At 44.0% G+C, this 27,490-nt stretch overlaps 1 protein-coding gene across 1 annotated transcript; it reads left to right on the forward strand.

The window, feature by feature from the left end:
* Nucleotides 1–493: 493 nt before the first annotated feature.
* Nucleotides 494–27,490, forward strand: LOC138785305 (somatomedin-B and thrombospondin type-1 domain-containing protein-like). The gene is made up of 5 exons (XM_069961120.1): nucleotides 494–958; nucleotides 18,225–18,407; nucleotides 18,505–18,595; nucleotides 23,832–23,990; nucleotides 26,917–27,490. The coding sequence occupies exons 1-5, from the start codon at nucleotides 664–666 to the stop codon at nucleotides 27,020–27,022; spliced, it is 834 nt and encodes a 277-aa protein (XP_069817221.1). The 5' UTR covers nucleotides 494–663; the 3' UTR covers nucleotides 27,023–27,490.

The raw sequence follows: 27,490 nt of genomic DNA on the forward strand, positions 1-27,490 counted from the left end.
CTCAAATGCCATCGTTATAGTGCAGATGTGAACGATAATCACTCTGGGTAAAAGGACCATATTAGATGGGGCGACTATCGTGTGGAAAATCGTTTGTCGTTTCGAATTTAAACGGAAATCATTTTGCGTGAATGTAGACAGCGAGAAAGCGTAAATCATGATAAATGAGGCGTGTCTCCTCCCCGCCTTGCGCCCCCCCAATCAGGTGAGCGGGAGATACGGCAGACGTACGCCAGGGAGAAGCGGCGAATCTGCACCTTCTCCCTGGCGTACGCCTCTGCTTGGTGTAATAGGGGCTTTACACAGAACCCATTAGGAAAAGCGGAATGTGAAAGGATAAGACGACTCCAGAAACCCTCATGAAATCCTGACCATGTGAACAGGGTCTAATGTGAGTAGAGGACAGTGCTAATTGGATAAACGTATAAGAAATATTCACTGGAGCCCCCTAAGGCTGCGACATCTCCCACATCCACAGCGCCATTTCCCGTCAGTCACACACCTGTGACACACACTGCGGGGGTCCCTGTGAGGAGACCAATGGGCAGAGCCTGGGGCCCCGGAGCCCCCTCCCGCCGGCTCCCAGCGCTCACTGTCCGGGCGGCTCGTCCACTACCCGGGAGCAGCAGGAGCCCGGTGCCCATCCGGCGGCTCTGACCTCACATGACCCGCACCGAGCCCGGGCTCCCCGTCACACAGCCGCCAGCCCCGCACCACTCACCTCCCGGGATGCGGCTCCGGAGCTCCGGGCTGTGGCTTCTCCTCTGCTCGGTGTGGGTTCTCCAGGTCCCGGGAGGTCGGTGCCTCTGTGGCCGGCGCGGACATCCCAGGTGCTGCCCGGGAAGGAATAATGCCTGCACCGGGGTCACCGCCACCGGGAGCACGTGCTACTGCGACTCGTACTGTCACCGGAGCGCCGACTGCTGCCAGGACTACGCGGGGCAGTGCGGGGGCAGCGGTGAGTACACCGGGTGTCTTATAGGCGGGTAGTGTATGGTGGATGTGGCTGTGATCTATCACCTTGTATCTGTGTATACTATAAAGCTATTGCCATGATGAGAGTTGTAGTTCTGCTATAGATGATGCGGATACAGTTGTATTATTTCACCTTCTTTGGGGAAAACAATTGTCCATCACAGACCTGAGCACCTGTCAGCAGAATACAGGCTGCTACATCTGATCTAGGAGCACAGCCATCACTGTCAGCAGAATACAGGCTGCTACATCTGATCTAGGAGCACTGCCAGCAGAATACAGGCTGCTACATCTGATCTAGGGGCACAGCCATCACTGTCAGCAAAATACAGGCTGCTACATCTGATCTAGGGGCACAGCCATCACTGTCAGCAGAATACAGGCTGCTACATCTGATCTATGGGCACAGCCATCACTGCCAGCAGAATACAGGCTGCTACATCTGATCTAGGGGCCCAGCCATCACTGTCAGCAGAATACAGGCTGCTACATCTGATGTAGGGGCACAGCCATCACTGTCAGCAGAATACAGGCTGCTACATCTGATCTATGGGCACAGCCATTACTGTCAGCAGAATACAGGCTGCTACATCTGATCTATGGGCACAGCCATCACTGCCAGCAGAATACAGGCTGCTACATCTGATCTAGGGGCACAGCCAGCACTGCCAGCAGAATACAGGCTGCTACATCTGATCTAGGAGCACAGCCATCACTGTCAGCAAAATACAGGCTGCTACATCTGATCTAGGGGCACAGCCATTACTGTCAGCAGAATACAGGCTGCTACATCTGATCTAGGGGCACAGCCATCACTGCCAGCAGAATACAGGCTGCTACATCTGATCTAGGAGCACAGCCATTACTGTCAGCAGAATACAGGCTGCTACATCTGATCTATGGGCACAGCCATTACTGTCAGCAGAATAAAGGCTGCTACATCTGATCTATGGGCACAGCCATTACTGTCAGCAGAATACAGGCTGCTACATCTGATCGAGGGGCACAGCCATCACTGCCAGCAGAATACAGGCTGCTACATCTGATCTAGGGGCACAGCCATTACTGTCAGCAGAATATAGGCGGCTACATCTGATCTAGGGGCACAGCCATCACTGTCAGCAGAATACAGGCTGCTACATCTGATCTAGGGGTACAGCCATTACTGTCAGCAGAATATAGGCGGCTACGTCTGATCTAGGGGCACAGACATTACTGTCAGCAGAATACAGGCGGCTACATCTGATCTAGGGGCACAGCCATTACTGTCTGCAGAATACAGGCGGCTCATCTAGGGGCACAGCCATTACTGTCAGCAGAATACAGGCTACATCTGATCTAGAGGCACAGCCTGCACTGCAAGCAGAATACAGGCGGCTACATCTGATCTAGGGACACAACCATTACTGTCAGCAGAATACAGGCTACATCTGATCTAGGGGCACAGCCATCACTGTCAGCAGAATACAGTCGGCTACATCTGATCTAGGGGCACAGCCATCACTGTCAGCAGAATACAGGCTACGTCTCGGTTCACACTACGTATATTTCAGTCAGTATTGTGGTCCTTATATTGCAACCAAAACCAGGAGTGGATTGAAAACACAGAAAGGCTCTGTTCACACAATGTTGAAATTGAGTGGATGGCCGCCACTTAATGGCAAATATTTGCTGTTATTTTAGAACAACGGCTGTTATATTGAAATAATGGCCGTTATTTACCGTTATATGGCGGCCATCCACTCAATTTCAGCATTGTGTGGACAGATCCTTTCTGTGTTTTTAATCCACTCCTGGTTTTGGTTGCAATATGAGGACCACAATACTGACTGAAATATACTGACTGAAATATACGTAGTGTGAACCCAGCCTACATCTTATCTAGGGGCACAGCCAGCACTGCCAGCAGAATACAGGCGGCTACATCTGATCTAGGGGCACAGCCAGCACTGCCAGCAGAATACAGGCGGCTACATCTGATCTAGGGGCACAACCATCACTGTCAGCAGAATACAGGCTACATCTGATCTAGGGGCACAGCCATCACTGTCAGCAGAATACAGGCTGCTACATCTGATCTAGGAGCACAGCCATTACTGTCAGCAGAATACAGGCGGCTACATCTGATCTAGGGGTACAGCCATTACTGTCAGCAGAATACAGGCGGCTACGTCTGATCTAGGGGCATAGCCATCACTGTCAGCAGAATACAGGCGGCTACATCTGATCTAGGAGCACAGCCATTACTGTCAGCAGTATACAGGGGGCTACATCTGATCTAGGGGCACAGCCAGCACTGCAAGCACAATACAGGCAGCTACATCTGATCTAGGGGCACAGCCATCACTGCCAGCAGAATACAGGGGGCTACATCTGATCTAGGGGCACAGCCATCACTGCCAGCAGAATAGAGGCGGCTACATCTGATTGAGTGGCACAGTCATTGCTGTCAGCAGAATACAGGCGGTTACATCTGATCTAGGGGCACAGCCATCACTGCCAGAAGAATACAGGGGGCTACATGTGATCTAGAGACACAGCCATCACTGTCAGCAGAATACAGGCTGCTACATCTGATCTAGGGGCACAGCCATCACTGCCAGCAGAATACAGGCTGCTACATCTGATCTAGGGGCACAGCCATCACTGCCAGCAGAATACAGGGGGCTACATCTGATCTAGGGGCACGACCATCACTGCCAGCAGAATACAGGCAGCTACGTCTGATTTGGGGCACAGCCATCACTGTCTGCAGAATACAGGCGGCTCATCTAGGGGCACAGCCGTTACTGTCAGCAGAATACAGGCAGCTACGTCTGATTTGGGGCACAGCCATTACTGCCAGCAGAATACAGGTGGCTACATCTGATCTAGGGGCACAGTCATTACTGTCAGCAGAATACAGACGGCTACATCTGATCTAGGGGCACGGCCATTACTGCCAGCAGAATACAGATGGCTACATCTGATGTAGGGGCACGGCCATTACTGTCAGCAGAATACAGATGGCTACATCTGATGTAGGGGCACGGCCATTACTGCCAGCAGAATCCCTCTCACCTATACACGTTCCTTTTTTTTTTACTTTACTGATACGCAATCAGTTCCGTGAAAAAATAGGACACGTCATAATTTGGAAGAGATGACGGCACAGATTCCCCCATAGAAGTCTATGAGATCCGTGTTTTTCACAGACTACGTGGATGTCAGATCCGTGCAATTCGTGAAATGTAATGTAATGAGTATGTTAAAAAGCTCACGGACACGATTGGAATCACGGATGTTTTTTATGGATGATGTTGGTAGATAGCGGACTTCATCTAGAGCCTTCAAAATCACTGAATGTGTGAACAATGCCTCAGGTGGCATTCACACGTCCAGTGATTTTCAAGGTCTGTGGATGAAGTCCGCTATCTACCATCGTGATTCACAAAAAAACATCCGTGATTGCATCGATGTCTGTTTTTCAAGGATCTGTTTAAAGATTTTCAAATTACACTGATTACATCACATCTGTGTTTTTCACAGACTACACGGATGTCAGATCCGTGAAAAACACGGATCTCATAGACTTCTATGGGACAATCTGTGTCATGATCTTGTCCTGAGTTATGACATGTCCTATTTTTTTTCACAGAAGAAATTGCGGATCTGTGACAAAAACAGAACGTATGAATAGCCCAATGGAAAGCAATGGGCCATAAAATTGTTCATGATCATGAATCTGTGATCACGGACAACTTCACGGAACGTGTGAATGCTGGTCAGCTCAAAAGATGCGATCAACAACATACGAATTTTCGTCAGTCATTTGATAGTTGCCCACATACGCATGGAAAGATTATCGCTTAAATTTGCGCAATGAAACGATTTTTCACACAATAAAGAAAGGATATATATATATATCTGTGCTGTCAGTTTCCAGATCACAAGCAGCAGTGTATACTTACCATCCCCACTGCTTGTGATCCAGCATCCACTTTCCAGTCCTTCGGCTGTTTCTTCAGGCCCTGTCCCCTTCAGCTATTAATCATTCTGGAGGAGGTGGGTACGTGGAGTTACAGCAATAGCCAGAGTTTAGGAGAGGCGGATGCTGGATCACAAGCAGCATTGATGGTAAGTATAGACTGCTTGTAATCTGGAAACTAACAGCATGGGTATATACATATATTTGTGCTGTAATTTTCCCCTTATTGTTATTGGCTGAGCAGCCTTTCACTGCAGGCCAGGGGGAGCCTGGAGAGGTAAGTATAACTTTACTATTTTCTATGCTCTTTCATCAGCCGCCAACCGTGCATTGCTGCGTGTAATAGGAGGTGCACAGTCGAGGGCCGTTGATTTTAAACATGTTGAAACACACCGATCAGCTCCCTGGCCTCATTCTGCCTGAGTGGTTAGGTAATTGCCCTGTGTATTAAGACCCTTAAGGTGCGTTTACACAAAACGATAATTGGCCCAATCGTACGATTAACGATGTCGGAGTAACAATTTATTTATTTTTTTATAACGATCAGCGTTTAGACGGAACGATATATCGTATGGAAAATTCGCTTTGCGATCCTTTCGCGATCACTTAAGCTGTCCATGGTTTGGGTTTGTACGACTCGCTCATCTCTAAAGAGAACAAAGTTTTATTAGAAAGCTGGCCATCCCTTTGTCCTTTTATACAGTAATCTCATTGGGGGAGATTTATCAAACATGGTGTAAAGTGAAACTGGCTCAGTTGCCCCTAGCAACCAATCAGATTCCACCTTTCATTCCTCACAGCCTCTTTGGAAAATGAAAGGAGGAATCTGATTGGTTGCTAGGGGCAACTGAGCCAGTCTCACTTTACACCATGTTAGAAAAATTTCCCCCATAGTGTGGATGTTATGAGAACACTCATACTGGTGTTACATAAAACAAGTGTATTGATATTAATGCCTACATTGGTCTACATCTATATGTTAGTGCCATTTCTTTATATGAATTAAAGCGGAATTTTCCTATTTTATTTCAGTGCCGGGTTCCATGTGTAAACATAGGGATTGCACGTCTCCTTTTTTTTGTTTAATATATGTCTGCTGCATAATACAAGGGGCTCTGGCCTTTGATCTGCGGATGAGCGGAATATTTCCCTGACAGCATGAACAGCAATGATCAGCATTATAGGCAATGTCACTTGTGACAGTCATTCATACAAACACTATGAGTCAAAAGAGAATAGTATGAAAGCTAGTGAAGGTCAGAAAGCTAGTACCCGGGGGAGCAGATATGCAAGTAGCAGGATGGTTAGAACTACATAGAAGGCAATAAAAGGATTGGCTAGAAAAACATGGACACTTTCTTCCAGAGACAGCACCACTCTTGTCTCCAGTTCAGGTGTGATGTGCAATTTAAGGGGTTATCCAGTGCTACAAAAACATGGCCACTTTCCCCTCTCTCGTCTCCAGATTGGGTGAGGTTTTAAACTCAGTTCCATTGAAGTAAATGGAGCTTTATCGCAAACCACACCTGAACTGGAGACGAGAGGAGGAAAAGTAGCCATGTTTTTGTAGCGCTGGATAACCCCTTTAACCTTCATTCACTTCACTGGAACTAAGGTGCAAAATCCCATCCAAACTGGAGACTGTCTCTGGGAAAAAGTGGCCATGTTTTTCTAATGCTGGATGACCCCTATAAGTCTTTAAAGGAGAAGTCCGGCAAAATAAAAAAAAAAATCTTATGTAGGCAGGGGGTGGAGGGAACATAATAAAGAATGTATACTTACCCATCCCCGTGCCCCCACAGCTCTGCATTACCTTTTGCTGCTGAACGTCACAACCTGGCTGATAGACTCCCTTGTAGGCCAGTCAATGACAGAGGTGGCACACCACTGCAGTCACTAACTGGTTTGAGCAGGCAAACCGTATTTTCACCCATGTCATGGCATGGGGAAAATGCAGTCAGAGAGCTAGTGATGCTGGATGTGGGGGCACAGGGACATGTAAGTATTAGAGATGAGCGAACCGGGTTCGGGTTCGAGTCCATCCGAACCCGAACGTTCGGTATTTGATTAGCTGGGGCTGCTGAACTTGGATAAAGCTCTAAGGTTGTCTGGAAAACATGGATACAGCCAATGACTATATCCATGATTTCCACATAGCCTTAGGGCTTTATCCAAGGTCAGCAGCCACCGCTAATCAATTGCCGAAAGTTCGGGTTCGGATGGACTCGAGCATGCTCGAGGATCGCTCATCTCTAGTAAGTATACATTCTCTGTTATATTCCTGCCACCCACAGCCTGCATAGACTTTTGTTTTTATTTTGTCGGACATTGTGTCATCAGGAAATTACCTTTTATATGAATCAAGTTTTTATATTATACATTTTTTTTAATTTTTGTGACTTTTTTCCCCAATTGTCTATATTATCAAATAATCTTGAATTTTTTTCAGTCTTCTTTCTGTCCACTAGGACTAAAGCCCCTATTACACAGGGTGATGGAGAGTAGCAAACGAGCGCTGTCAGTGCTCGCTTGCTCCTCGTTTCCCACTCACTGCTGGTGCTATTAAACGTGTTGGCAGCGAGCGGGTAAGAGCAGGGGTAGGGCTGCGGGAGGGCTGCCCGGGTAATTGCTAGATCCTCCGGGCAACCCATAGAACATAGCTGCGGTCTGCTACTGCTCCTAAAATCCTTGCTATCTTGGGGTGCCTTTACACAGGGAGATTCATCTGACAGATTTCTGAAGCCAAAGCCAGGAACAGACTATAAAAAGAGAACAGGTCATAAAGGAAAGATTGAGATCTCTCCTATTTTTAAATCCATTCCTGGCTTTGACTTCAAAAATCTGTCTGATAAATCTCTTTGTGTAAAGGCACCATCAGTCGTTTGTCTTTCAAGATGTTGAAAGACAATGACAGACAACGATCAGCCGACATCACACTTGTCGGCTGATCGTTACACGAGACAATTATGTGCAATAACGGCTGATATCGTCCGATAATCGCTTTATGTAATAGTGCCTTAATACGGGACTTCCTGTTCTGTCTGTGATGATAAGTAGGGAGCTGTTGGAAAGTGATCCATACAACATTATAACAAAAGTTGTGCGGCCGATAACAATTTCTCTCTTCATGTCCTTTTCAGTCATCTGTGTGAACGCTCTCCAGTCATGTACCCTATATCTCCCATTGGATGGACTGAAAGTTATTTGTAGTTTAATCCATATGCTAATGAGGCAGTTTGGTGCACCGGGGGCGGGGCTAGAACCCCCAGTGTGCCGTATAACCCCCAGGCCGGCCCTCCCTTCTAATGAATATTTATCAGGTGCTCTGCAGTAGCGAGCGCCGGAGTGATGTCACGGACGAGCGCAGTCCCAGTATTCATTAGAAAGGGCGAGTCGGTGTGACACACACAGCGTTTTTTGGAGAACTTCCAAACTACAAATTTTCATTCCAGTTTCTGAGCCAAAGACAGTAGTGGACCCAGTAAGAAGAAGTATAAGCCCTTGCTTTATATTCTCTATTTCTGTTAAAGGGGTGCTCCGACAAAAAAATATTTTTTTCAGACCAACTGATGCCAGAGAGTTATATTGATTTGTAAATTACTTCTGTTTAAAAATCTCAAGCCTTCCAGTACTGATCAGCTGCAGGAAGTGGTGTATTATTTACAGTCTAACACAGTGCTCTCTGCTGCCACCTCTGTCCATGTCGGGAACTGTCCAGAACAGTGGCAAATCCCCATAGAAAACATCTCCTGCTCTGGACAGTTCCTGTCACGGACAGAGGTGGCAGCAGAGAGCACTGTGTTAGACTGTAAATAATACACCACTTCCTGCAAGACATACAGCAGCTGATAAGTACTGGAAGTCTTGAGATTTTTAAATAGAAGTAATTTACAAATCTGCATAACTTTCTGGCACCAGTTAATTTGGGGAAAAAACATTTTAGCCGGAGTACCCCTTTAAATTAATGTCTGGCTTTGGCTCCAAAAATAGAATAAAAAACTGTCCCAAAACCTGCACCATGGTGTAAAGTATAGAGAAATATTGAAGGAAGCATTATACAGCATTTGTACGTAAGTCTGTACAAAAATACCAATACAAACCATCATTTGTGGGCTTTGCAGGCAGCATTCCTATTCTAACATCTGTACTGAAAGCTGTATGAAAATCTGGTCTGCAGTAGAGCGATATGAGTATAGAAAATAGTATTGTGAATGAACATAATCTCAACTATAGGAATGAACCAATACATCCCTCCAAATACAGGAAGCCATAGGGTATATATTGGATATATTGGTTACTAGCATAAAAGGGCTGCTGAGGCCTCCTGCATTTTGGTGATGCACAAAAGGAGGATTAGCCTTATGTAGAGACGACACTGGGGTCAGACTAGGATGATTCTCCACTTCCTGACACATATAAACCCCCAAGTTCATGGCAAGTGCATAGAGACTGACAAATGACATGTATGCTTTCAGGTGCTGTAGTTTATGGAGAAATTCAAAGCTATTTTATATGTATGATCTATTTTTTATTACAACACAATCTATTGATCACCGCCACTACTCTTACGCGGGGCTAGGGATAGGTAGCAGGACCTAAGTGTGAATAGGACTGACAGTAGTTGCCACAGAGGTGCACCTCATACATAATAGTCTTGAACATATATCAGTGTTAATGAAGAAAAATCTAAGGACACTCACCTTTTTGGTGCAGATCCTTTATTCCTGGTGATACTTTAAAAACCAGCAGGACATTTCATTGCAGGGGGGCGCCAAACATTCATGAGCACAGAACGTCCAGGCTGTTGAGTTTTGCGTCCCTGCCTGTGAAGTATTACCAGGAATAAAGAATTTGCATGAAAAAGGTGAGTGCCCTCAGCTTTTTCTATTTTTATCACATTTTACAAAATCTAAAAAATTAGGTGTTTTACATGAAAAGGAAACAGAGAAAATAGAATGAACGGGGAAAAAAACGACAATTTACTTTTCTATGTTATGGCACTTAGGTAAGTCGTCTCTTGTCGGTAACAACCAATCACAGGGCAGCTCTTATTTTTCTACTGTTATGGCATATCTTATGTATTGCAGACTTGTGTCACACTGTACAACAGACGGTTAAAATTTAGGGACCAGAGGAAGCAGGGAATTACTCAGAACTATAAATTGTGCTGAGCAGATGTGTCTGAATTAGAATTTGGGCTGAGATATATGGACAGATTCCCAGTTATTTTAGTACATTGCTTTATAATGAAATGAACAGATGTTATTGCAGTTAGACAATAATTAAAGGGAACCCGCCACCATGAAAATGCTACCTAAGCTATCGGTATGTTATATAGCAGAAGGAGCTAAGTAGATTGATATATATATTTTTATGGGAAAAGATTCAGTATAACATGTAATTTATTGATTGAAATCTCTGATGTTTCCATGATAAAGAGTCCAGTCCATTGAGTGACACCGCCCACTTAACCCTTAACATAGAATGAGCAGGGATTTCAATGGTACTGCCGTGTCCGCACTATGTCCATTTGCTCTAAATAAAGTAACGATTTTAAGAAGACTTCGTGGGTGAGTGCAACTTTCTATATTCTATATATGTTGGATTTACGATGGACTGTTTTCTAAGTTAGCACCCCCCTGTCTCGGCTATTACAGCCAGCCTCCGCTAGTGGTTGCACGTACAAATAAGTACACTCCTGTAGTGCCGCCGATATTTCTTTGTTGTGGTTATGGTACAAGGTATACTTAATCTTTTCCCATAAAGATAATATATATCGATCTGCTCAGCTCTTCCTGCTCTATAACATGATAGGGATAGATTAGATAGCATTTTCTTGGTGACAGGTTCCCTTTAAATGAATGAGTGCCTGGAAAAGCTACATCCAGGACTGGATCCAGATTTTCCAAGCACCCAGGAAGCGGCACAGAGGTCAAAGGCAGTCGGTGTTTAAAGGGAACCTGTCACCCTGGCTGCCGGGGCAAAGCCCGCCCGACCCCCTGGTGGAGCCCCATATACTTACCCCTTCCACGAAGTCCTACTACTACACGGCTCCATTATCGTTTAGCAAGGGCTGTGCGTGCATCATTAGCGATGTCTGTTTAGCCTTTGCCCTTAAACTGTATACATTCCCCAGTCTTCTGCCCTCTGCTCGCTCCAGGAAGCGGTGAAGGAAATGGAGACTGTGGACAGGTGTAAAGTAGAATTGTCTTAGTTGCCCGTAGCAACCAATGATTCCACTTTTTATTCCTCACAGACTCTTTGAAAAATGAAAGGAAAAATCTGATTGGTTGCTAGGGGCAACTGAGCCAGTTCTACTTTACACCAGTTTGATAAATCACCCACGTAATGTATACAGTTTATTATTATTTATTTGTTTTACACAATCTTAGGCCGCTGCCTGCACATCACCGTTGATTTTAGGTCAGGAACAAAAGACATGATCAGCCAATGATCGTTATCTTTGGCTGATTGTTGTCTCCATTACACGGAGCAATAATCGGCTGAATCAGCCTGATTTGGCAGAATATCACTCAGTGTTATAGGACCCTAATGGTCTGTTTACACGGAGCGATTATTATCCGAATTTTCACGATAACAATCGCATTTGCGCGACAATCGGCTCGTGTAAACACAGCGAACGATCAAGCGACGAGCGAGAAATCGTTCATTGTGATCTTTCAACATGTTCTCAAATCGTCGTTGGTCATTCACTGAAAATTCGCAGATCGCTTTGTATAAACAGTCTTTCACAGATTCACCCTATGTGTGATGGGCTTAATCGTTCTTAAAACGATCGCAATAACGATTTTTTCAATCAATTTATCTCGTCTAAACTCTGATCGTTATAAAAACATAATCGTTGCCTCAAAATCGTTTAACGATCCATTGGGCAAATTATCGCTCGGTGTAAAAGGACCATTAGGCTGATGCAGCTGATACATGTGATCTCCCATTCACTCAACAAAAGAAGAGCAGAGCGTTTCAGTTCATACTGTGGTAGCGTCTACCCCGCAGTATATAGATATAGCTACATATAAGTGTGGCAGAACATGTATCTGGGACCTGTCTGACATTTCAGATTGCCTAACTGCCTTACAAGGTCTTTATTAGGAGGACTATGTCAGGGGGATCGGGACAAGACTCCAAACTTGGTAAGATTTGTATAACTGAAGAGTCTGCACAGTGTAAAGTCCTTTGTTTATAAGGAGCCCTTCGTAGAGACCACGGAAAGTGATATACTGGTCACCGCAGGTAATATGGTTGGTACATTATTCAGATGAGAGTCCGTGTAGCGTTGAATATTTATTCTAAACAGTGTTTTTTCTTTTTGGGGCCATTCCCATCATGTTTTTGCTGTATGCCAGGCATATACGTCAGGATACTGTCCAGAAATTATTCTAACATCTGGACATTCACATGGTGTAGCCATAGGGTCTATAGATCAAACATATTCCTCTTGTTACTGTTTGGTCTGTTTTATGACAGTATATGATTTGTATGTATTTATATTAGCCCCTGTGAGTTGCATTATGACGTAGCCGCAATGTACGCTGTGTGCAAGAGCCGCAAGGGCTTTGTACTATATAACTCCATACCCCATATCTGCTTAGGCACTTTGTGAACGGCAAAAATTGTGCACTGATCATGTGCCGTTGTGGTGATACACGTACACTATAACGGTACACGAGCAGTTCACGAATCCTTGGCCGATCCTTTTTTCCAACCATAATAAATTGCCCCTTGAAGCGTCCTATTACACGGGCTGATGGGGGCTCGATCAATGCTGTAAATGAGTGCCGATCTTCTAGATAATAATTGTTTAGAAAGGGCTGCATGAACACCATTACCGATGTTCCGCCTTTGCTTAAAGGAGAAGTCTGGTGAAAATTTTTATTAAAGTATTGTATTGTCCCCCCAAAAGTTATACAAATCCCCAATATACACTTATTACGGGAAATGCTTATACAGTGCTTTTTTCCCTGCACTTACTACTGCATCAAGGCTTCACTTCCTGGATAAAATGGTGATGTCACTTTCTGGATAACATGGTGATGTCACTTTCTGGATAACATGGTGATGTCACTTCCTGGATAACATGGTGATGTCACTTCCTGAATAACATGGTGATATCACGACCCGACTCCCAGAGCTGTGCGTCTGTGGCGGACAAATTTACAGAACATGTGAATAAGGCCTTCATTCATCTAAAACCACTGCCCGGTAATGTAAAAGATATTGGGGGTAATTTATCAAAGGGTGTAAAATTTAGACTGGTGCAAACTGTCCACAGCAACCAATCACAGCTCAGCTTTCATTTTACAAGAGCTGAAAGCTGAGCTGTGATTGGTTGCTTTGGGCAGATTGCACCAGTCTAAATCTTACACCCTTTGATAAATCTCCCCCATTAAATTGTTTATCGTTTTTAATTAAAAAAAAAATTTGGCCGGTTTTGTAGCTGAATTGTTCAGACATCTACTTCATTCACAACTATTGTCAATTACTTTTCTCACCATCTGAAAACTTTGGTCACATGATGAGAAGAACGTATGAACCTGGCACGATATAGTACGCTGGCTGTCAGGCTGGGTCGGTAGTTTTCTGTGAAATTTCAAGCCCAACCTCCAGTGTCAGGCAACTTTCCCCTTGCCTGTCTTCTAAATGGGGCCCATCTCTATTATTTCACATGGGTGGACACATTGACAGGGGGTCAGAGGTCATGGTGAGTGTACACAGGCCATGCTGGGAAGCACAGGCCAGACCCTTCCCCCTCCCAGTGCCCCCTTTGGGACATGGTGTAGACAGGGTCTTAGTAACTCTCTATGTACCAGTGCAGTCCATATTGCTTTAACGTGAAGGCAGTCATGCCTGCAAACAAAGAGCAACACAAAATGGAAATAATGAGAAGCCGGGATAGAAATAATAAGACGTAATTTTCCAGTGAATTAATATTATTACTAAAATATAACTTTTCCCTAGTAGTATTGCATTGTTTGTAGTGCGTTCTATGCTCATGGACTGTCATGCAACATCAGGCTGCTGAATTCTCGGGGCACCAAAAATGCCAAAAATCCTGAAAAAGTTTTTTTTTTTTTGTTTTTTACAGTTTCTTATCTTGTTTTTTTTTTTCTAGGAAAAAGAAAAAAAACACCATGGCAAGATTTATGCCATACATTGGGAAGTGTGATGTTTTCTTTTTACGTTTTTAATGGCTTTCGCTAAGTTTTCGGGCGGTCCATCCATTTCTGTTTTCTGATTGTACTTTTTTTAAGTATAATTTTTGTGCATTATTGTGAGGGCATCCATCATGTCCAATCTGTTATCACCCCGTATAGCCGTAGATGTAATAGACTGGAGCAGACCCCCATTCTCTTCTGTCGGAGAGTTTGGTAGACATGCTGTGTGACCTCTGCAGAGGTATGCAGGTAGGGGAGTGGCTAAGCTCTGTGGTAAATAGCCCGATTCCATCTTGTCCGTATACTGGTGTCATCTTTCACAATAATTCTGTGATGGTAAGAAGGACACAGCTGGAAAGTGATCACTACAGAACGGGAAGCTTTAAGGCCGTATTATATGCTGGGGGCTGCTGTGCTGGGTGAGTATATGTGTATGCTGGTGCAGGCCAGTGGCTGCCAGGTGGGGGGTGCGGGCCAGCGGCCATTTAGGGGTGGGGTGCGGGCTAGCAGCTGTCTGGGTGAAGGGGATACAGGATGCAAGGGGCCCTGTACAATTTGCTATGTGACCCCATGAATCCTAGCTACACCCCTGGTATTACTGCTACCTCTGCAGCCCTATAGCGACACCCCTGGTGTTGTATATCATATGGAAAGTCCAGGATATGCAAGACCTGCTATTCTCTTCAGTTATGGTTGATGTTGCACAGTTTTTTTGTTAGTCCATGTTGTGTTTGTTTCATATTGCCTAATGTGGGCGAGAACAGCTTTGCCCAAACGTTCTCGTGTCCTGGCATAGTGTCACCACATGCCGAGGGATACAGTCTGCCTGTTCATCTGAGGGCTTCCACATAATATATTTATTCTACTGATCTCATAGTTCTCTCATTTTATATGTTAATAGGCTTTTTATTTTTCTAATGAATTGAAGTTCACATTAGTATTTCTCATGTATTTCATATACTCTGGTACCTCGGTTCAAACTCGAACAGTTCAGTTCTCAAACAGTATTTTCAAGGAACGTTTGCTTCAGATCTCAAACACTTTATTTGGTTCTCAAACACTTTTCGGGCCCCCAGTCTTGAAGTACAGTAATACCTCGGTATTCAAACAAAAATGTAGCCATAAGTAACATTCACAATTTGAACTTGCTCGGTATCCGAACCTTTTTGTGAGTGTGGATCGTGGGTTGTACTTGGTGAGGCTGTACAAGGCCACGTTCACACAATGTATGTTATCATTAAACAACGGCCGTTGTTGCAGGTTTTCAATAACGGCTGTTGTTACAGCGACCAATTACATTACAACCTATGGAACCACGGCCATAGTGTATACACATTGTATACACTACGGCCGCGGTTCCTTGCAGCTGCGCAAAAAACTGACATGTCTATTTTGTGCGGCTGCTATTTAATGAACAGCGGTCGTACAAAATAGGCAGTGCACACAATGTAAAGTACAGCTCCAGCCGTACTTTACATTGTGTGCTATGGTTAATTGGAGTGCAGTCAGTGCTCCACCATCTCCCATCCTGTACTGTATAAGACTGCTGGAGTGCATATACAGTACAGTAGTAGTACAGTCAGTGCACCATCATCTCCCATCCTGTACTGTATAAGACTACTGGAGAGTATATACAGTACAGTAGTAGTACAGTCAGTGCACCATCATCTCCCATCCTGTACTGTATAAGACTACTGGAGAGTATATACAGTACAGTAGTAGTACAGTCAGTGCACCACCTTCTCCCATCCTGTACTGTATAGGATTGCTGGAGTGCATGTATAGTACAGTAGTAGTACAGTCAGTGCACCACCTTCTCCCATCCTGTACTGTATAAGACTGCTGGAGTGCATATACAGTGCAGTAGTAGTACAGTCAGTGCACCATCATCTCCCATCCTGTATATTACTGTATAAGATACCTGGAGTGCATATACCATACAGTCAGTGCACCACCATCTCCCATCCTTTACGGTGCATGATCATGATCATCTGGCTGTAGGTGGCATGGCGGAGCAGCCGTTGTTTGTACAGGATGTTGACATCGCCTTAGCATGAAAAATGAGGATCAGCTACTGAAGTTTTTTAGTTTAATTTACAAACAAAAACAAAGTTGCCAAAAATGAAGCTGCCATATGAAATCTTTTGATGCCATCTCTTTTGGGAGGTGTTGGCATGTCACTAGATCATCTTATATACAGTGGGAAGCTGTCTATGTTGTAGTGAAGTGTTGGTTTGGGGCCAAAATAAACAGCTGAGGGAGGCGCTGAAGCATATGTAAATACGCAGACAGGACCCGTGTGAGAAAGAACGTCCAGCCGGATCTGATACAGAAGCATGGAGTGCAAACATAACATCCTGCTGCCTCCCATCGCACACCCCCTGTGTCACCCTTGCATGTCACAAGAAGAGAAATCCACCGATTCCTGCTGTGAAGGTGAAGAAGTATTTCACGGACAAAGTCACTACAGCTGAGATGGGTAGAATGGCACTGGTCAATGATAGGCTATGTTCCCAAGATGTTTTTTTGGCCATTTTGTGGACATTTGGTCTGGCCGATCATCATTATGCTGCCAAAATGCAATTATTTATGCAAATTCCGACCGTTATGTACAGAAACCAGCCGCGCTGTGGCTGACTCTGAGGATAAAGGAAAGAAAATTACCCTCATTCTCAGCATCCTGTGCCCTATGGAAGCAGAACAGCAAGAAAGAATCTTCTAACCTGCTGTTAGTTTCCCTTTAAAGCTTCTGTGTTTGTACCATTGTTATTTCGCTTAGTGATTTGTTTAAATGGAATACACTTTTAGGCTATGTTCACACTAAGTAAGTACCAAAGTAATCACTTTGCAACAAGTAATTAACAAGTTAGTTATCACTTTGCAATCATTTACAACAACGGCCGTGATTTATAAGGTACTTACGTAGTACTGCACCTGAGGGAATTCCGGACGGAAAGTATACACTCCGTCCGGGATCCCTAGCGGCGCTGCAAGAAAATGACATGTCAGTTTTCTGCGGCCGCTATTCATTGAATAGCGGCCACAGAAAACCTGTCAGTGCACACAATAGAGCGAGCAGCTCCGGTGTACGCTCCATTGTGAGCAGTGGGGAATTCGGATGCAAGCGCACACTGATCCGCCCACATCTGAATTCTGCAGCAGTGAAGATTATCCGTCCGGTACTGCATTACCGTCCGGGATGATCTTCTCTGACACAGGCCGTTCCGTGACTTACGCAGTGAGTGGCCTTAAAGGGGGAAAAAAATATGGTGATTCATCCCCCCTCCTGGAGACTAACATTTCACTCCATACATATCATTATGATATCAGTGTCCTTTCTCTTATTCTGAGCTGCTGCTTTCTGCTGAAGACACAAAAAAATGTATGTGAGCTGTTCTCTCCTTTTCCCCCTACCCCCCTCCCTTCAAAGACGGCTCATGTAAACAGCTTCCTGTTTATGCTCTGTTTAATGCAGGAGAGTTAATCTAAGGTCAAATTACTTGTGGCTTTACTGTGATTAACCCTCCCGGCCTCACAGAGTGAGCCATCTCGGAAAGGAGGGGGGAGGAGTAGGAGACGGAGAGAGCAGCACACACAGTTTTCTGAGTCTTTAGTAGAAAGCAGCAGCTCAGAAGTGGGGAAAGGAGACTGAAAATAGTATAAGCGATTTTAAGAAACTCTGTTATAGATTTTATTAAGCAAAATCGTCTGTACTCAAAAAACTGTTTTCCTACCTCCCCCCTCACTTCAGAAGAAGCAAGATTTCTGTGTCTATTATGTTCTATGGAGAGGGGAGGGGGGCAAGTTAGCACAGAGAGGAGAAAAACAGGGCTTTACAAAACAACATCCTGCAATCTTCTGACCTTTCTGTCTCCAAACTGTACAGCTGCTTCTCTCCTCTTCCTGCTCACTCATCCCCCTCAACCCCTCCCCCCTTCATAGGTTATAATGGACACAGCAGAACCCGTCTTCACTTTGCTCCTCTATAATGAAGACGGCTTAGCCTGATAATGCACAGATTATCTTTCCACAGATTGCTTTCTTTCCAACTTTATATTTCCATTTTGGTATTTTTAGAGTAATAGCCATTTTTGTTTCCCTTGTAGTCTCGCACTGTATAGTTGGTCCGTGGGGGCCATGGAGTGAATGCAGCTCTCTTTGCGGAGTTGGGAGCAAAGAACGATCACGGCAAGTAAAAGTGCCCCCTGGGAGTGGAGGAAACCCCTGTCCTGATCTCAGACAGCGTCGCGGCTGCTACGGAGATGACGGCACCTGTCATTCCTCCAAAGGTTACTGTCACTCCTTATCTATTGTATTATATGTGAGTTGTCCAGTTTTTTTTTTCTTATCCTTTAGATAAATTCATTCAATTTTATTTTGTTACAGAGGTGGCCAAGATATTACCAGGCTCTTTCAAAAGGGATTCCAGAGACCCTTGGAGAAGACCCCATATCACAATTTCTTTAAGGAACCCAAGGTATGTAATGTTAAGAGGTTGAAGGCTATTGAAATTTGAATATAAAGATATTAGGAAAAAAAAATGGCCCAAGTTAAAGTTGTCTACATCTCAGATACCCTACCTAATGGCAGGCACCATGCAGACAGATTTGTACTGGACTGCTTAGAGGGCTAGGAATGCCCGTTAAAGGGGAACCTTTTTTCTTTCAAATCAGCAGGTGTCAGAAAGTTATATAGATTTGTAATTTATTTCTATTTAAAAATCTTCAGTCTTCCACTACTTATCAGCTGCTGTATATCATGCAGGAAGTGGTGTATTCTTTCCAGTCTTACACAGTGCTCTCTGCTGCCACCTCTGTACATGTCAGGAACTTTCCAGAGTAGTAGCAAATCCTTGTAGAAAACCTGTTCTTGTCAAAAACAAAGGTGGCAGCAGAGAGCACTGTGTCAGACTGAAGAAAACACAGCACTTCCTGCAGAACATGCAACAGCTGATAAGTACTGGAAGACCTGAGATTTTTTAAATAGAAGTCTGTATATTTTTCTGACGCCACTTGATTGGAAACGTAAAAATATTTTGCCGGAGTACCCCTTTAAGTTTCTAGATGTCTCAGACAGTCCTAAACTCAACAAGCACCCCACTGAAACTTCAGCTGTTACATAATCTAGCTAGGTAAGTGTGAAGACGCCTTTAGAGCACAACCAATACTTCCCTACACTGTTAACACATGCAAATTGTTCCTTTTTGACCTCACATGTTATCAGAAGTGCTGGTGATTATTTTATGAAAGTGATTTCCTTTACTCAGTTCTTAAGATGCCTTTCAATAGCGGAACCTGAGGACTGTTGTATCTCCACATTTCCTTGGATCGGTGTGTCAATGCCAGGGTCCTCGGGGTCTTGTGTCCACATTATGCACATACTTAGTATGGTTGCTGTTGATCTTAACCCCCTACCTTTAGAAGTTAAATGTAAATGATTGATTCCAGGTATACAGTCAGACTTAATCAGGCTTTTACAGCACAGTTATAGCCACAAACTTCAAGGAGAAGTCCCATGAAATAAAAAAAAAGAAAGGCAGGGGGGTATGGGGACATAATAAACAAAGTATACTTACCAACTCTCGAGCCTTGTAGCGCCACTCCCAGGTCAGACAGAGCCCAACAGGAGTTGCAGGAGACTGGGGGGTAGATAACTCCTTCTATGGCCAAAGGTACAGGTTGTTATTGTTGTTGTTGTTGTTTTCACATATTTTTATTTATATAATGGAAAAGGGGGTAATTTAAACCTTTATTGGGGAAACTTTTTCTAAAAAAATTATTGTTAAAACTTTTATTTAATACTTCATAAGTCTCCCTACGGGACTTACATATGCAGTCTTTGGATTGCATATACTGATCAGTGCTATGCCACTGCATAGCACCTATCAGTATTGTCGGTGATCTGCACATAGAGTCTGCCTGAGGACAGGCTCTATGAGAAGATTGCAGATCGGACAAGGCGGTGATAAGTATTATACCCCGCCTGTCAGAAAAGAGTGACCACTTCCCCCACCCTCCAGCTGCTGATTAACAGATGACTGCCTATACCCAGCATGGATAGATAACTGGCAATCAGCAGCTGGTGGGCGGAGTTTTCTGCTTCTCATGAATATCCAGGACTACTGAGCTCATGCACAGAATGGAGAGGACTACTTATTATATTATGTCCATGTTATCCAGGAGGATAGCTCTGAATCAGCTGCACAGAACAATGTGAGTGATACATCATTCTGTTCAGCTTCTCTGTCCCTGGTTTATGCTACCCTTATATAGGACAATATAAACCTGCTGACAGTCTCTTTAAACTTTGTAATCTCTATAGATTGCACCATTTAAAGGATTAAAAAAAAGGCAGCTGTCATTATTGCCAGTTTTTGGGACACTTATGTGTGCGGGGTCGATCACATTAAAACCACTTCACAGTAGGAATATATATACATGTTCCTACTGCACGGGGCATCGCCAGTAGTAATCTTGCTGGGCCGCCCGCCTGCACTCAGGAGACCACATCCGCCACCTGCCCCCAAACAAGATTGCCTCCCGCCCACACTGAGGATTTTGCTGCCTCCTGCCCCTGACCTCCCACCCACAAGATCGCGACCTGCACCCACAAGATTGCTGCCATCCGCAACAGCACGGGGAGCAGCAGCCGGGCAGTGAGCAGCCCCTGGTGCAGGAGAGGCCCAGAGCGTGATTACTGGAGAGCAGGTGAGTACTCGGCCCAGTGCCCCACCTCTCCCCACCACGCCTTCAAGGTAACTAGTACTACTGCTCCCACTACTATTGCTACTACTACCCCCACTCCTGATACTACCACTGCCAATACTGCCCCCACTACTACCCCCACTCCTGATACTACCACTGCCAATACTGCTCCCACTACTATTGCTACTTCTACTCCCATTACTATTGCTTCTACAACCCTCACTCCTGATACTACTACTAATCCTCCCATTCCTGATACTACTACTCCCAATACTGCTCTACTAATACTACACCCATCATAATTTGCAATTAAAGAAAATAAATAAATAAAAAAATTCAAGATTTAAAATCGAGAAAAATTTTTAAAAAATCAAGATTTCATTTTTTGGCCATATCGCCCAGCCCTACATGAACTTTTTAAATGTTTTTCTATTAAGATCACAGTAGATCTTAGTGTAGTTCATGCTGAAGTTACGTTACTGGCTGAAAATCATATAAAAGCATTAGTAAAATGTGAGAGGTCAGTCCTGGTGTTCTACATTGTTACTGTGAGTCCTGTTAATGAGCGGAGCCACAGGGTAGCCGAGAGTCCCCGCTCCATCAGTCTTTTCATCTCCCTGCCAGGGATGACTTGTTCATAAAGGAAATTCTAACAAGCAGAAGGAAAGGTAACAACATCTGGCAGGATGGGAGGACCATTTTCTCACATTGAAAATACATAAAGGAAGAGTAAGTTTTGACCCAGCCATGCCCTTCACCTTTATGCGTACCCAGTAACACTCATCACCTAACCAAGCCTTGGAAAATAGCTAAATGTGCACCAAAGCTAATACGGACTAGGAAGTATATGATAGACATGTGATTTTAGCTATGATTATTATTTAAATTGTTACTTAAAGGGGTACTCTGAGCAAGGACCCTTTTTGATATATGCTGGGTGATGGGTTGTTAAGAAGTAATAAAGGACACTTACCACCCTGGCTACTGCAGTGCCACCAGTTTCTTACTGCTCCTTCCCACTGTTCGGGCGCTTCTGGGACCTGTTGTAACGTCCCGCCCAGCCAATCAGTGGCTGTAGTGGTGTCCCGCCTCTGTTGCTGATTGGCTGGGCGGACCTTCCAGGTCACTCCTCACCACCAGAAAGCAGCCAGGGACCAGAGCAGCAAACTGCTGGCATCAGCACTGGAGCTGAGGCGGTAAGTGGATGTGAAAAAAGTCTCCCTTTTTTTGGAGTTCTTCTAGCGTAAAATCGTGAAGGGTAATAGCCCCATTTCACGGAACGATTATCGTTCATAGACTCGCTCCAACGACCGCTCGTTAACGAGCACTTAACGATTTTTTCAAGCGAACGATAACACATAATACGTGTGGGAACGTGAACGATATCTGTAGTGTAACGATTTTTTTGCGATCGTTACATGGTCATTTAAAACGTGGGGAAATGTAGGTAGACATTTCAAGAACGACTGAAAGATTTTTTATTCAACGAAAAGATTAGCGAATTACTGTTGAAAGACCAACGATTTTTGTTGAAAAAAAATAGTGAACGACTCAACGACGATTTCGCTGTTGTCGTTCGCTCGTTTACAGCTATTCCACAGAACGAATATCGTTAACGAGCGGTCGTTTGAACGATTTTATGAACGATAATCGTTCGAAAAAGTTCCGTGGAATAGGGCCTTAAGGATGGAAGGGTTTTACTAAAGAACTGAACACAACAACATGGGGGCACAGTCAGGTTAGTAGGTGGGAAGATCGGGAGCAACATAACAACATGTTTCTCTGTTTCTAAAACTCAAGTGCACTTCAAGCATTTATGGACTTCAGTGTATTATGATAATAACAATCCCGGAATGTTACGGAATATGTTGGCACTATATAGGCAATAAGAAATAATACCCCCCTATGCCTGTTTCTTGTATAGTTGCCCATAACCACAGGCTGGAGTCACGAGCATCCTGTACCATCTGGCCGTGCCAGGTCTACAGCACACAAGGGGGGAGGGGGCATTGTTCTTCCTCCAAAATCTTTATTTTCAGCTGATACATGTCGTGATGTTTATCAACACCTCCGCTACAGGCATAACACTTTCCATGGTGCGCTGCCAACCTCTCCTGCTGCATCCTCCAGAGAGAAAAGAAATATGCACTAATAATATGAAAACATAAATGCCTCCCTGCCATCCCTAATAATCATCGCTCTGTTCTCTGCAATATTATATAGCCTATTCCAGGGGTAGGGAACCTTGGCCCTCCAGCAGTTGCAAAACTACAACTTCCATCGTGTCTGGACAGCCAAAGCTTTAGCTTTGGCTGTCCAGGCATGATGGGAATTGTAGTTTTGCAATAACTGGAGGGCCTGAGGGTGACACCCTTCCATAGTCAGTATGATGGAGGTCACTCAGCTTATGATGGAGGTCACCCTGGCCCATCCTGTAACCTATTCTTACCTTTAGACGTTCCCCCGGTGTCCTCTTACAGCATGTTAGGGTCCCTGCCTCCATTTCCGAGACGGACTTGTCTCAGCCAATCACCGGCTCAGATGGGACATGCTATGATGAAGGCTTTGTAGCCGAAACAAGTTGCTTCACCATTTTACCTGATATAGTGTATATTTTAACTTACAGAACCATGTCCCTTGATGTTTTTTTGTTTTTTTTTTAACATGGTGATTGGCTGTACAGGAAATTACCGTTGCGTATGAGCTCTATTCTTTCAGTGAATAGCGGAATCCGCCCGTGCATAGAATGGTGTCTATGGCACGGGCGGAGAGGCGCGCGACCGTGAACGGGTACAAGCTACGGAATCCGTCGGAAATTCTCCGCTCGGGTTCCGTAGTGTGCACCCACCCTAATACAGTATTATCCTCTTACCCAAAATCGCATAAAAAAAAAGAACAGCTTACGTTTGACTAATGGAAGTGAATAACAATATTATAATTGTTATAACAATATATATAAATAATTAAGGTCAGTGTGGTTACATATGTATTTTTTTTCCTTCTTTTTAGTTATTGTGTCTACTTCAGACTGAAACATGTGGGACCTGCCTGTTGGCTGCAAAACTGGGGCAGACGGTTAACACGAGAGCAAGTTGTATGTGTAGAGTGCCAGCCTGAGGCTGTAGGTACTAGCGGCCGGTGCCAAGGGGATGGTCTTGCAGGTGCAAGGTAAGAATTTATTAGATAGATAGAACTGTAGGTTGACTGGGACAATTTGATACTTGCAGGTCCTGCCCAGATTGTGGGGTACTTGTACTTGCGGACTGTGGGGCCGTCCGCTGTGAGCTGCTGTCAGTGCTTTGGACACGTCCAGTGATGTTCCACCCCCTCTAGAAATGGCTGGTCAGCATAGATGATATACTTTTTATGGTGATTTGCCATTTTGGGAGGGAGCGGGACATCAATGAATGTGTCCCAAACACTGACAGTAGTGTAGAACACGCGGCCCGAGATCCGGCAGTGGTGGGGGAGACCACCAATTTGATCATTTTATGTGTCATTTTATATGAAAATAAACCACAAAAGTCCAGAGCCCACATCCTGGAGCAGGTAAAAGAGTGCCTTAGACTTCTCTACCTTGTGTGGTCCAAAGCCAAACAGTAGTACAGCGATCCATATCTGCTGTCCATTACAATACGTAAAGCAGATGGCGATAGAACATAGAAAGGGGATTGACCGATGGCAAGGTTCACACTCTAACATCAAACCCTACAAATTGAGGCCATAGAGCATGACGCAGTTGAAAATATTTATATATAAGATGCATAGAAATGATAAATTTCTCCTTGAGTAGGTGAAAGGATGCGATTTTATCTTCTATCACCATATCACCTAGAACAGGTCTCAGGTGTGGAAGGAAAGAATTGTCCCACAATGGAGTATTGGAAACCAAGTATTCCCATTAGTCTGGAGTAAGGGTCCTATTAGACAAAGTGATTTTTACCGATTAAGGATTAACGATAAATGATCGCAAATGAGAGCTACCCAAGATTGTTCGCCATATTACACAGAACGATAGTCGTTAGTTATGATCATTAACTCCATCTGATCCCAGCAAATGAAGTACCGATGTGGAACTACACTGAACAATTAGCGAACGAATGCAGAATAAGGGTATACTTACACGGAGTAAGGCTTGGTTCACACTACGTATATTTCAGTCAGTATTGTGGTCCTCATATTGCAACCAAAACCAGGAGTGAATTAAAAACACAGAAAGGATCTGTTCACACAATAATGAAATTGAGTGGATGGCCGCCATATAACGGTAAATAACTGCCATTATTTCAATATAACAGCCGTTGTTCTAAAATAACAGCAAATATTTGCCATTAAATGGCGGCCATCCACTCAAATTCAACATTGTGTGAACAGATCCTTTCTGTGTTTTTAATCCACTCCTGGTTTTGGTTGCTATATGAGGACCACAATACTGACTGAAATATACGAAGTGTGAACCCAGCCTAATTCTGTTGGAAAACTCAGTGCGGAATCCTCTGCTCGCCCCTGCGCGCTCCCGCTTTCCTCTCCACTGGCTTCATAGGCTCCTTTATATGCTCAGGTGGATTCCACTGTCCACCAGAAGAATCGTCATGTCAATTCTTTGGGCGGTTGACAGAATCCACCCGAGCATATAATGGACATGAAGTGGGAGCGCGTGGGGACGAGCGGCAAATTCCGCACAGAGTTTTCTGACAGAATTACTCCATGTGCATATACCCTAACAGCAACCGATTAACAATGATTTTAGGTTCAGCTCAAAAGATGCCATCAACAGCACACAAACGATTTTTCCATCAGTGCCTGCATTTACACTAAACAGTTATCGTTTAAATTTGAACGATATAACGATTTTGCGCACAATAATCTTCCCGTGTAATAGGGCCCTTACAGTAGGGACCTACGCCAGGCTTTCAAGGCGCTTGTTATAGTGACAGGTAGTACATAGCTGGGAGGAGGGGTACAATCTCTGTTGGTAGTTGGTACAACCTCTGTATGAGCCCATTGTATTTGGGTAATTTATAAGGGTCATGTAAGGCTAATTTCACAATGCATTTTGTGTATTTGTTTCACTGCTTCTCTTTCATTATGTTTTACATTGCTTTTAAGCCCACTACATCATTGTATACAGCATAATAATTGTACTTGTTACAGAGCTTTTTTTTTTTTTTTTTTGTAATTTTTTTTTAAACAGATTCTGCTGTGTGGCATGTAGCACAATCCATTTAATAATCAGTATAAATTTAATTTTTTTTTTTATACTTTTCATGGATATGCAGTGTGAATCCAGCCACAGGTTATGTTCACACAGCGTAAAAAATTGGAAAACTAAGGCCATAGTTTTCCGTCACTGTAGTGAGCACAGCTGTCAATGCAACAACGGTTGTAGCGTTCACATACACCGTGCACTACGCCCATTGTTGTTGCGGCCGTAGTTAAAAATGAACATGTCAATTCTCTACAGCTGCAGTTCAGCAAACAGCAGCCGTATTTATCCCTCTGTGCACACAATGTATCACCGGCCATACATTGCATATAGGTCTATGGCTGATTGGATTGCAGGCACACCCAAAGGTGCCCTATTAACGGCCGCTATTTTACAGCGTGTGAATTTAGCCTTATACTGCAGGGAAACGTCAGCTTTTTGCATGTGGTGTTTGTGGCCAGACTCCAGTTGCTGTACATCAAACATGCTTTTTAAAACCACGTTATGGAATAATTTTTATTTAGGCCCCAATTTTTCTTTCAACAGAATAATTCACCATGTTATATAGTCTGTGTGGTAATTTTATTCAATGTTCTGCAAATCCCAGGATTTCAGATCTGTTTGGCATCACTATGACATGACACATTGGGGAAAAGTATGGTTATTCATCTCATAGCGTATGTGCTTACTACGGAATATGCACAGAAATCGAAATCTCTTTTGAGAATATCATTGAGTCTGTGGGAAAGGCAGAACTTCAAGCGGACTCCGCTTGAAATTTCTGAGCGTATTCCGTATTGTGCACATACCCTTACTTGGTGAATGTACCTAGTAATGGAGAACTGAACAGCTGGTATGGATTACTAAACTATCTTGTGTCCATTATAGGACATTCTGGACTGCTGCCTCCCTTCCCGGCTGCCAGGGCTCTTGGGTTCAGGAAGACTTCAGAGAAGACTGCACATGCCAGCTGCCCTCCTACCTTTTTGTGTGATTATGAGCGTTGCATTCGATGGATGTAGGACAGCAGTGACATACATTGCTGTCCACACAAAGCCAAATAGTTTACCTCTCCGATACCTACCTCTTCCACCTGCCTCTTGGTGGGACCTTGCTTCCTTTTTTAAAGATTCTATTACTCGGTCCTTGTTTATGAGTATATTTTACTTATTAGAGATGGCTATGATTTTGTCTCTGCAAATTAGTATTTTTTAGATTTATTTGACCAGTGTGAAAAAAAAAATGCTGCATTGTCCACTAAGAAAACTGCTGACATCACAAATACTTCAGTGTTGGCTTTACGTGTTAGTATAACAGGTCAGATGGAAGAACACTGAAGGGCAGATGCATCAATACCCAGATTATTTTGTGTCACACTTATTTTAAAGCGACTCTGTACCCACAATCTGATCCCCCAAACCACTTGTACCTCGGATAGCTGTTTTTAATCCAAGATCTGTCC

This window comes from Dendropsophus ebraccatus, chromosome 3, assembly GCF_027789765.1.
Source record: "Dendropsophus ebraccatus isolate aDenEbr1 chromosome 3, aDenEbr1.pat, whole genome shotgun sequence".
NCBI lineage: Eukaryota > Metazoa > Chordata > Amphibia > Anura > Hylidae > Dendropsophus > Dendropsophus ebraccatus.

What these genes read in the sequence shown, in the direction of transcription:
- LOC138785305 (XM_069961120.1), top strand. Translation starts at nt 664, where the DNA reads ATGACCCGCACCGAGCCCGGGCTCCCCGTCACACAGCCGCCAGCCCCG. An exon ending in GGGGCAGTGCGGGGGCAGCG is followed by an intron (nt 959 to 18,224) that starts GTGAGTACACCG and finishes TTTCCCTTGTAG; the next exon opens with TCTCGCACTGTATAGTTGGT. An exon ending in GATGGTCTTGCAGGTGCAAG is followed by an intron (nt 23,991 to 26,916) that starts GTAAGAATTTAT and finishes TGTCCATTATAG; the next exon opens with GACATTCTGGACTGCTGCCT.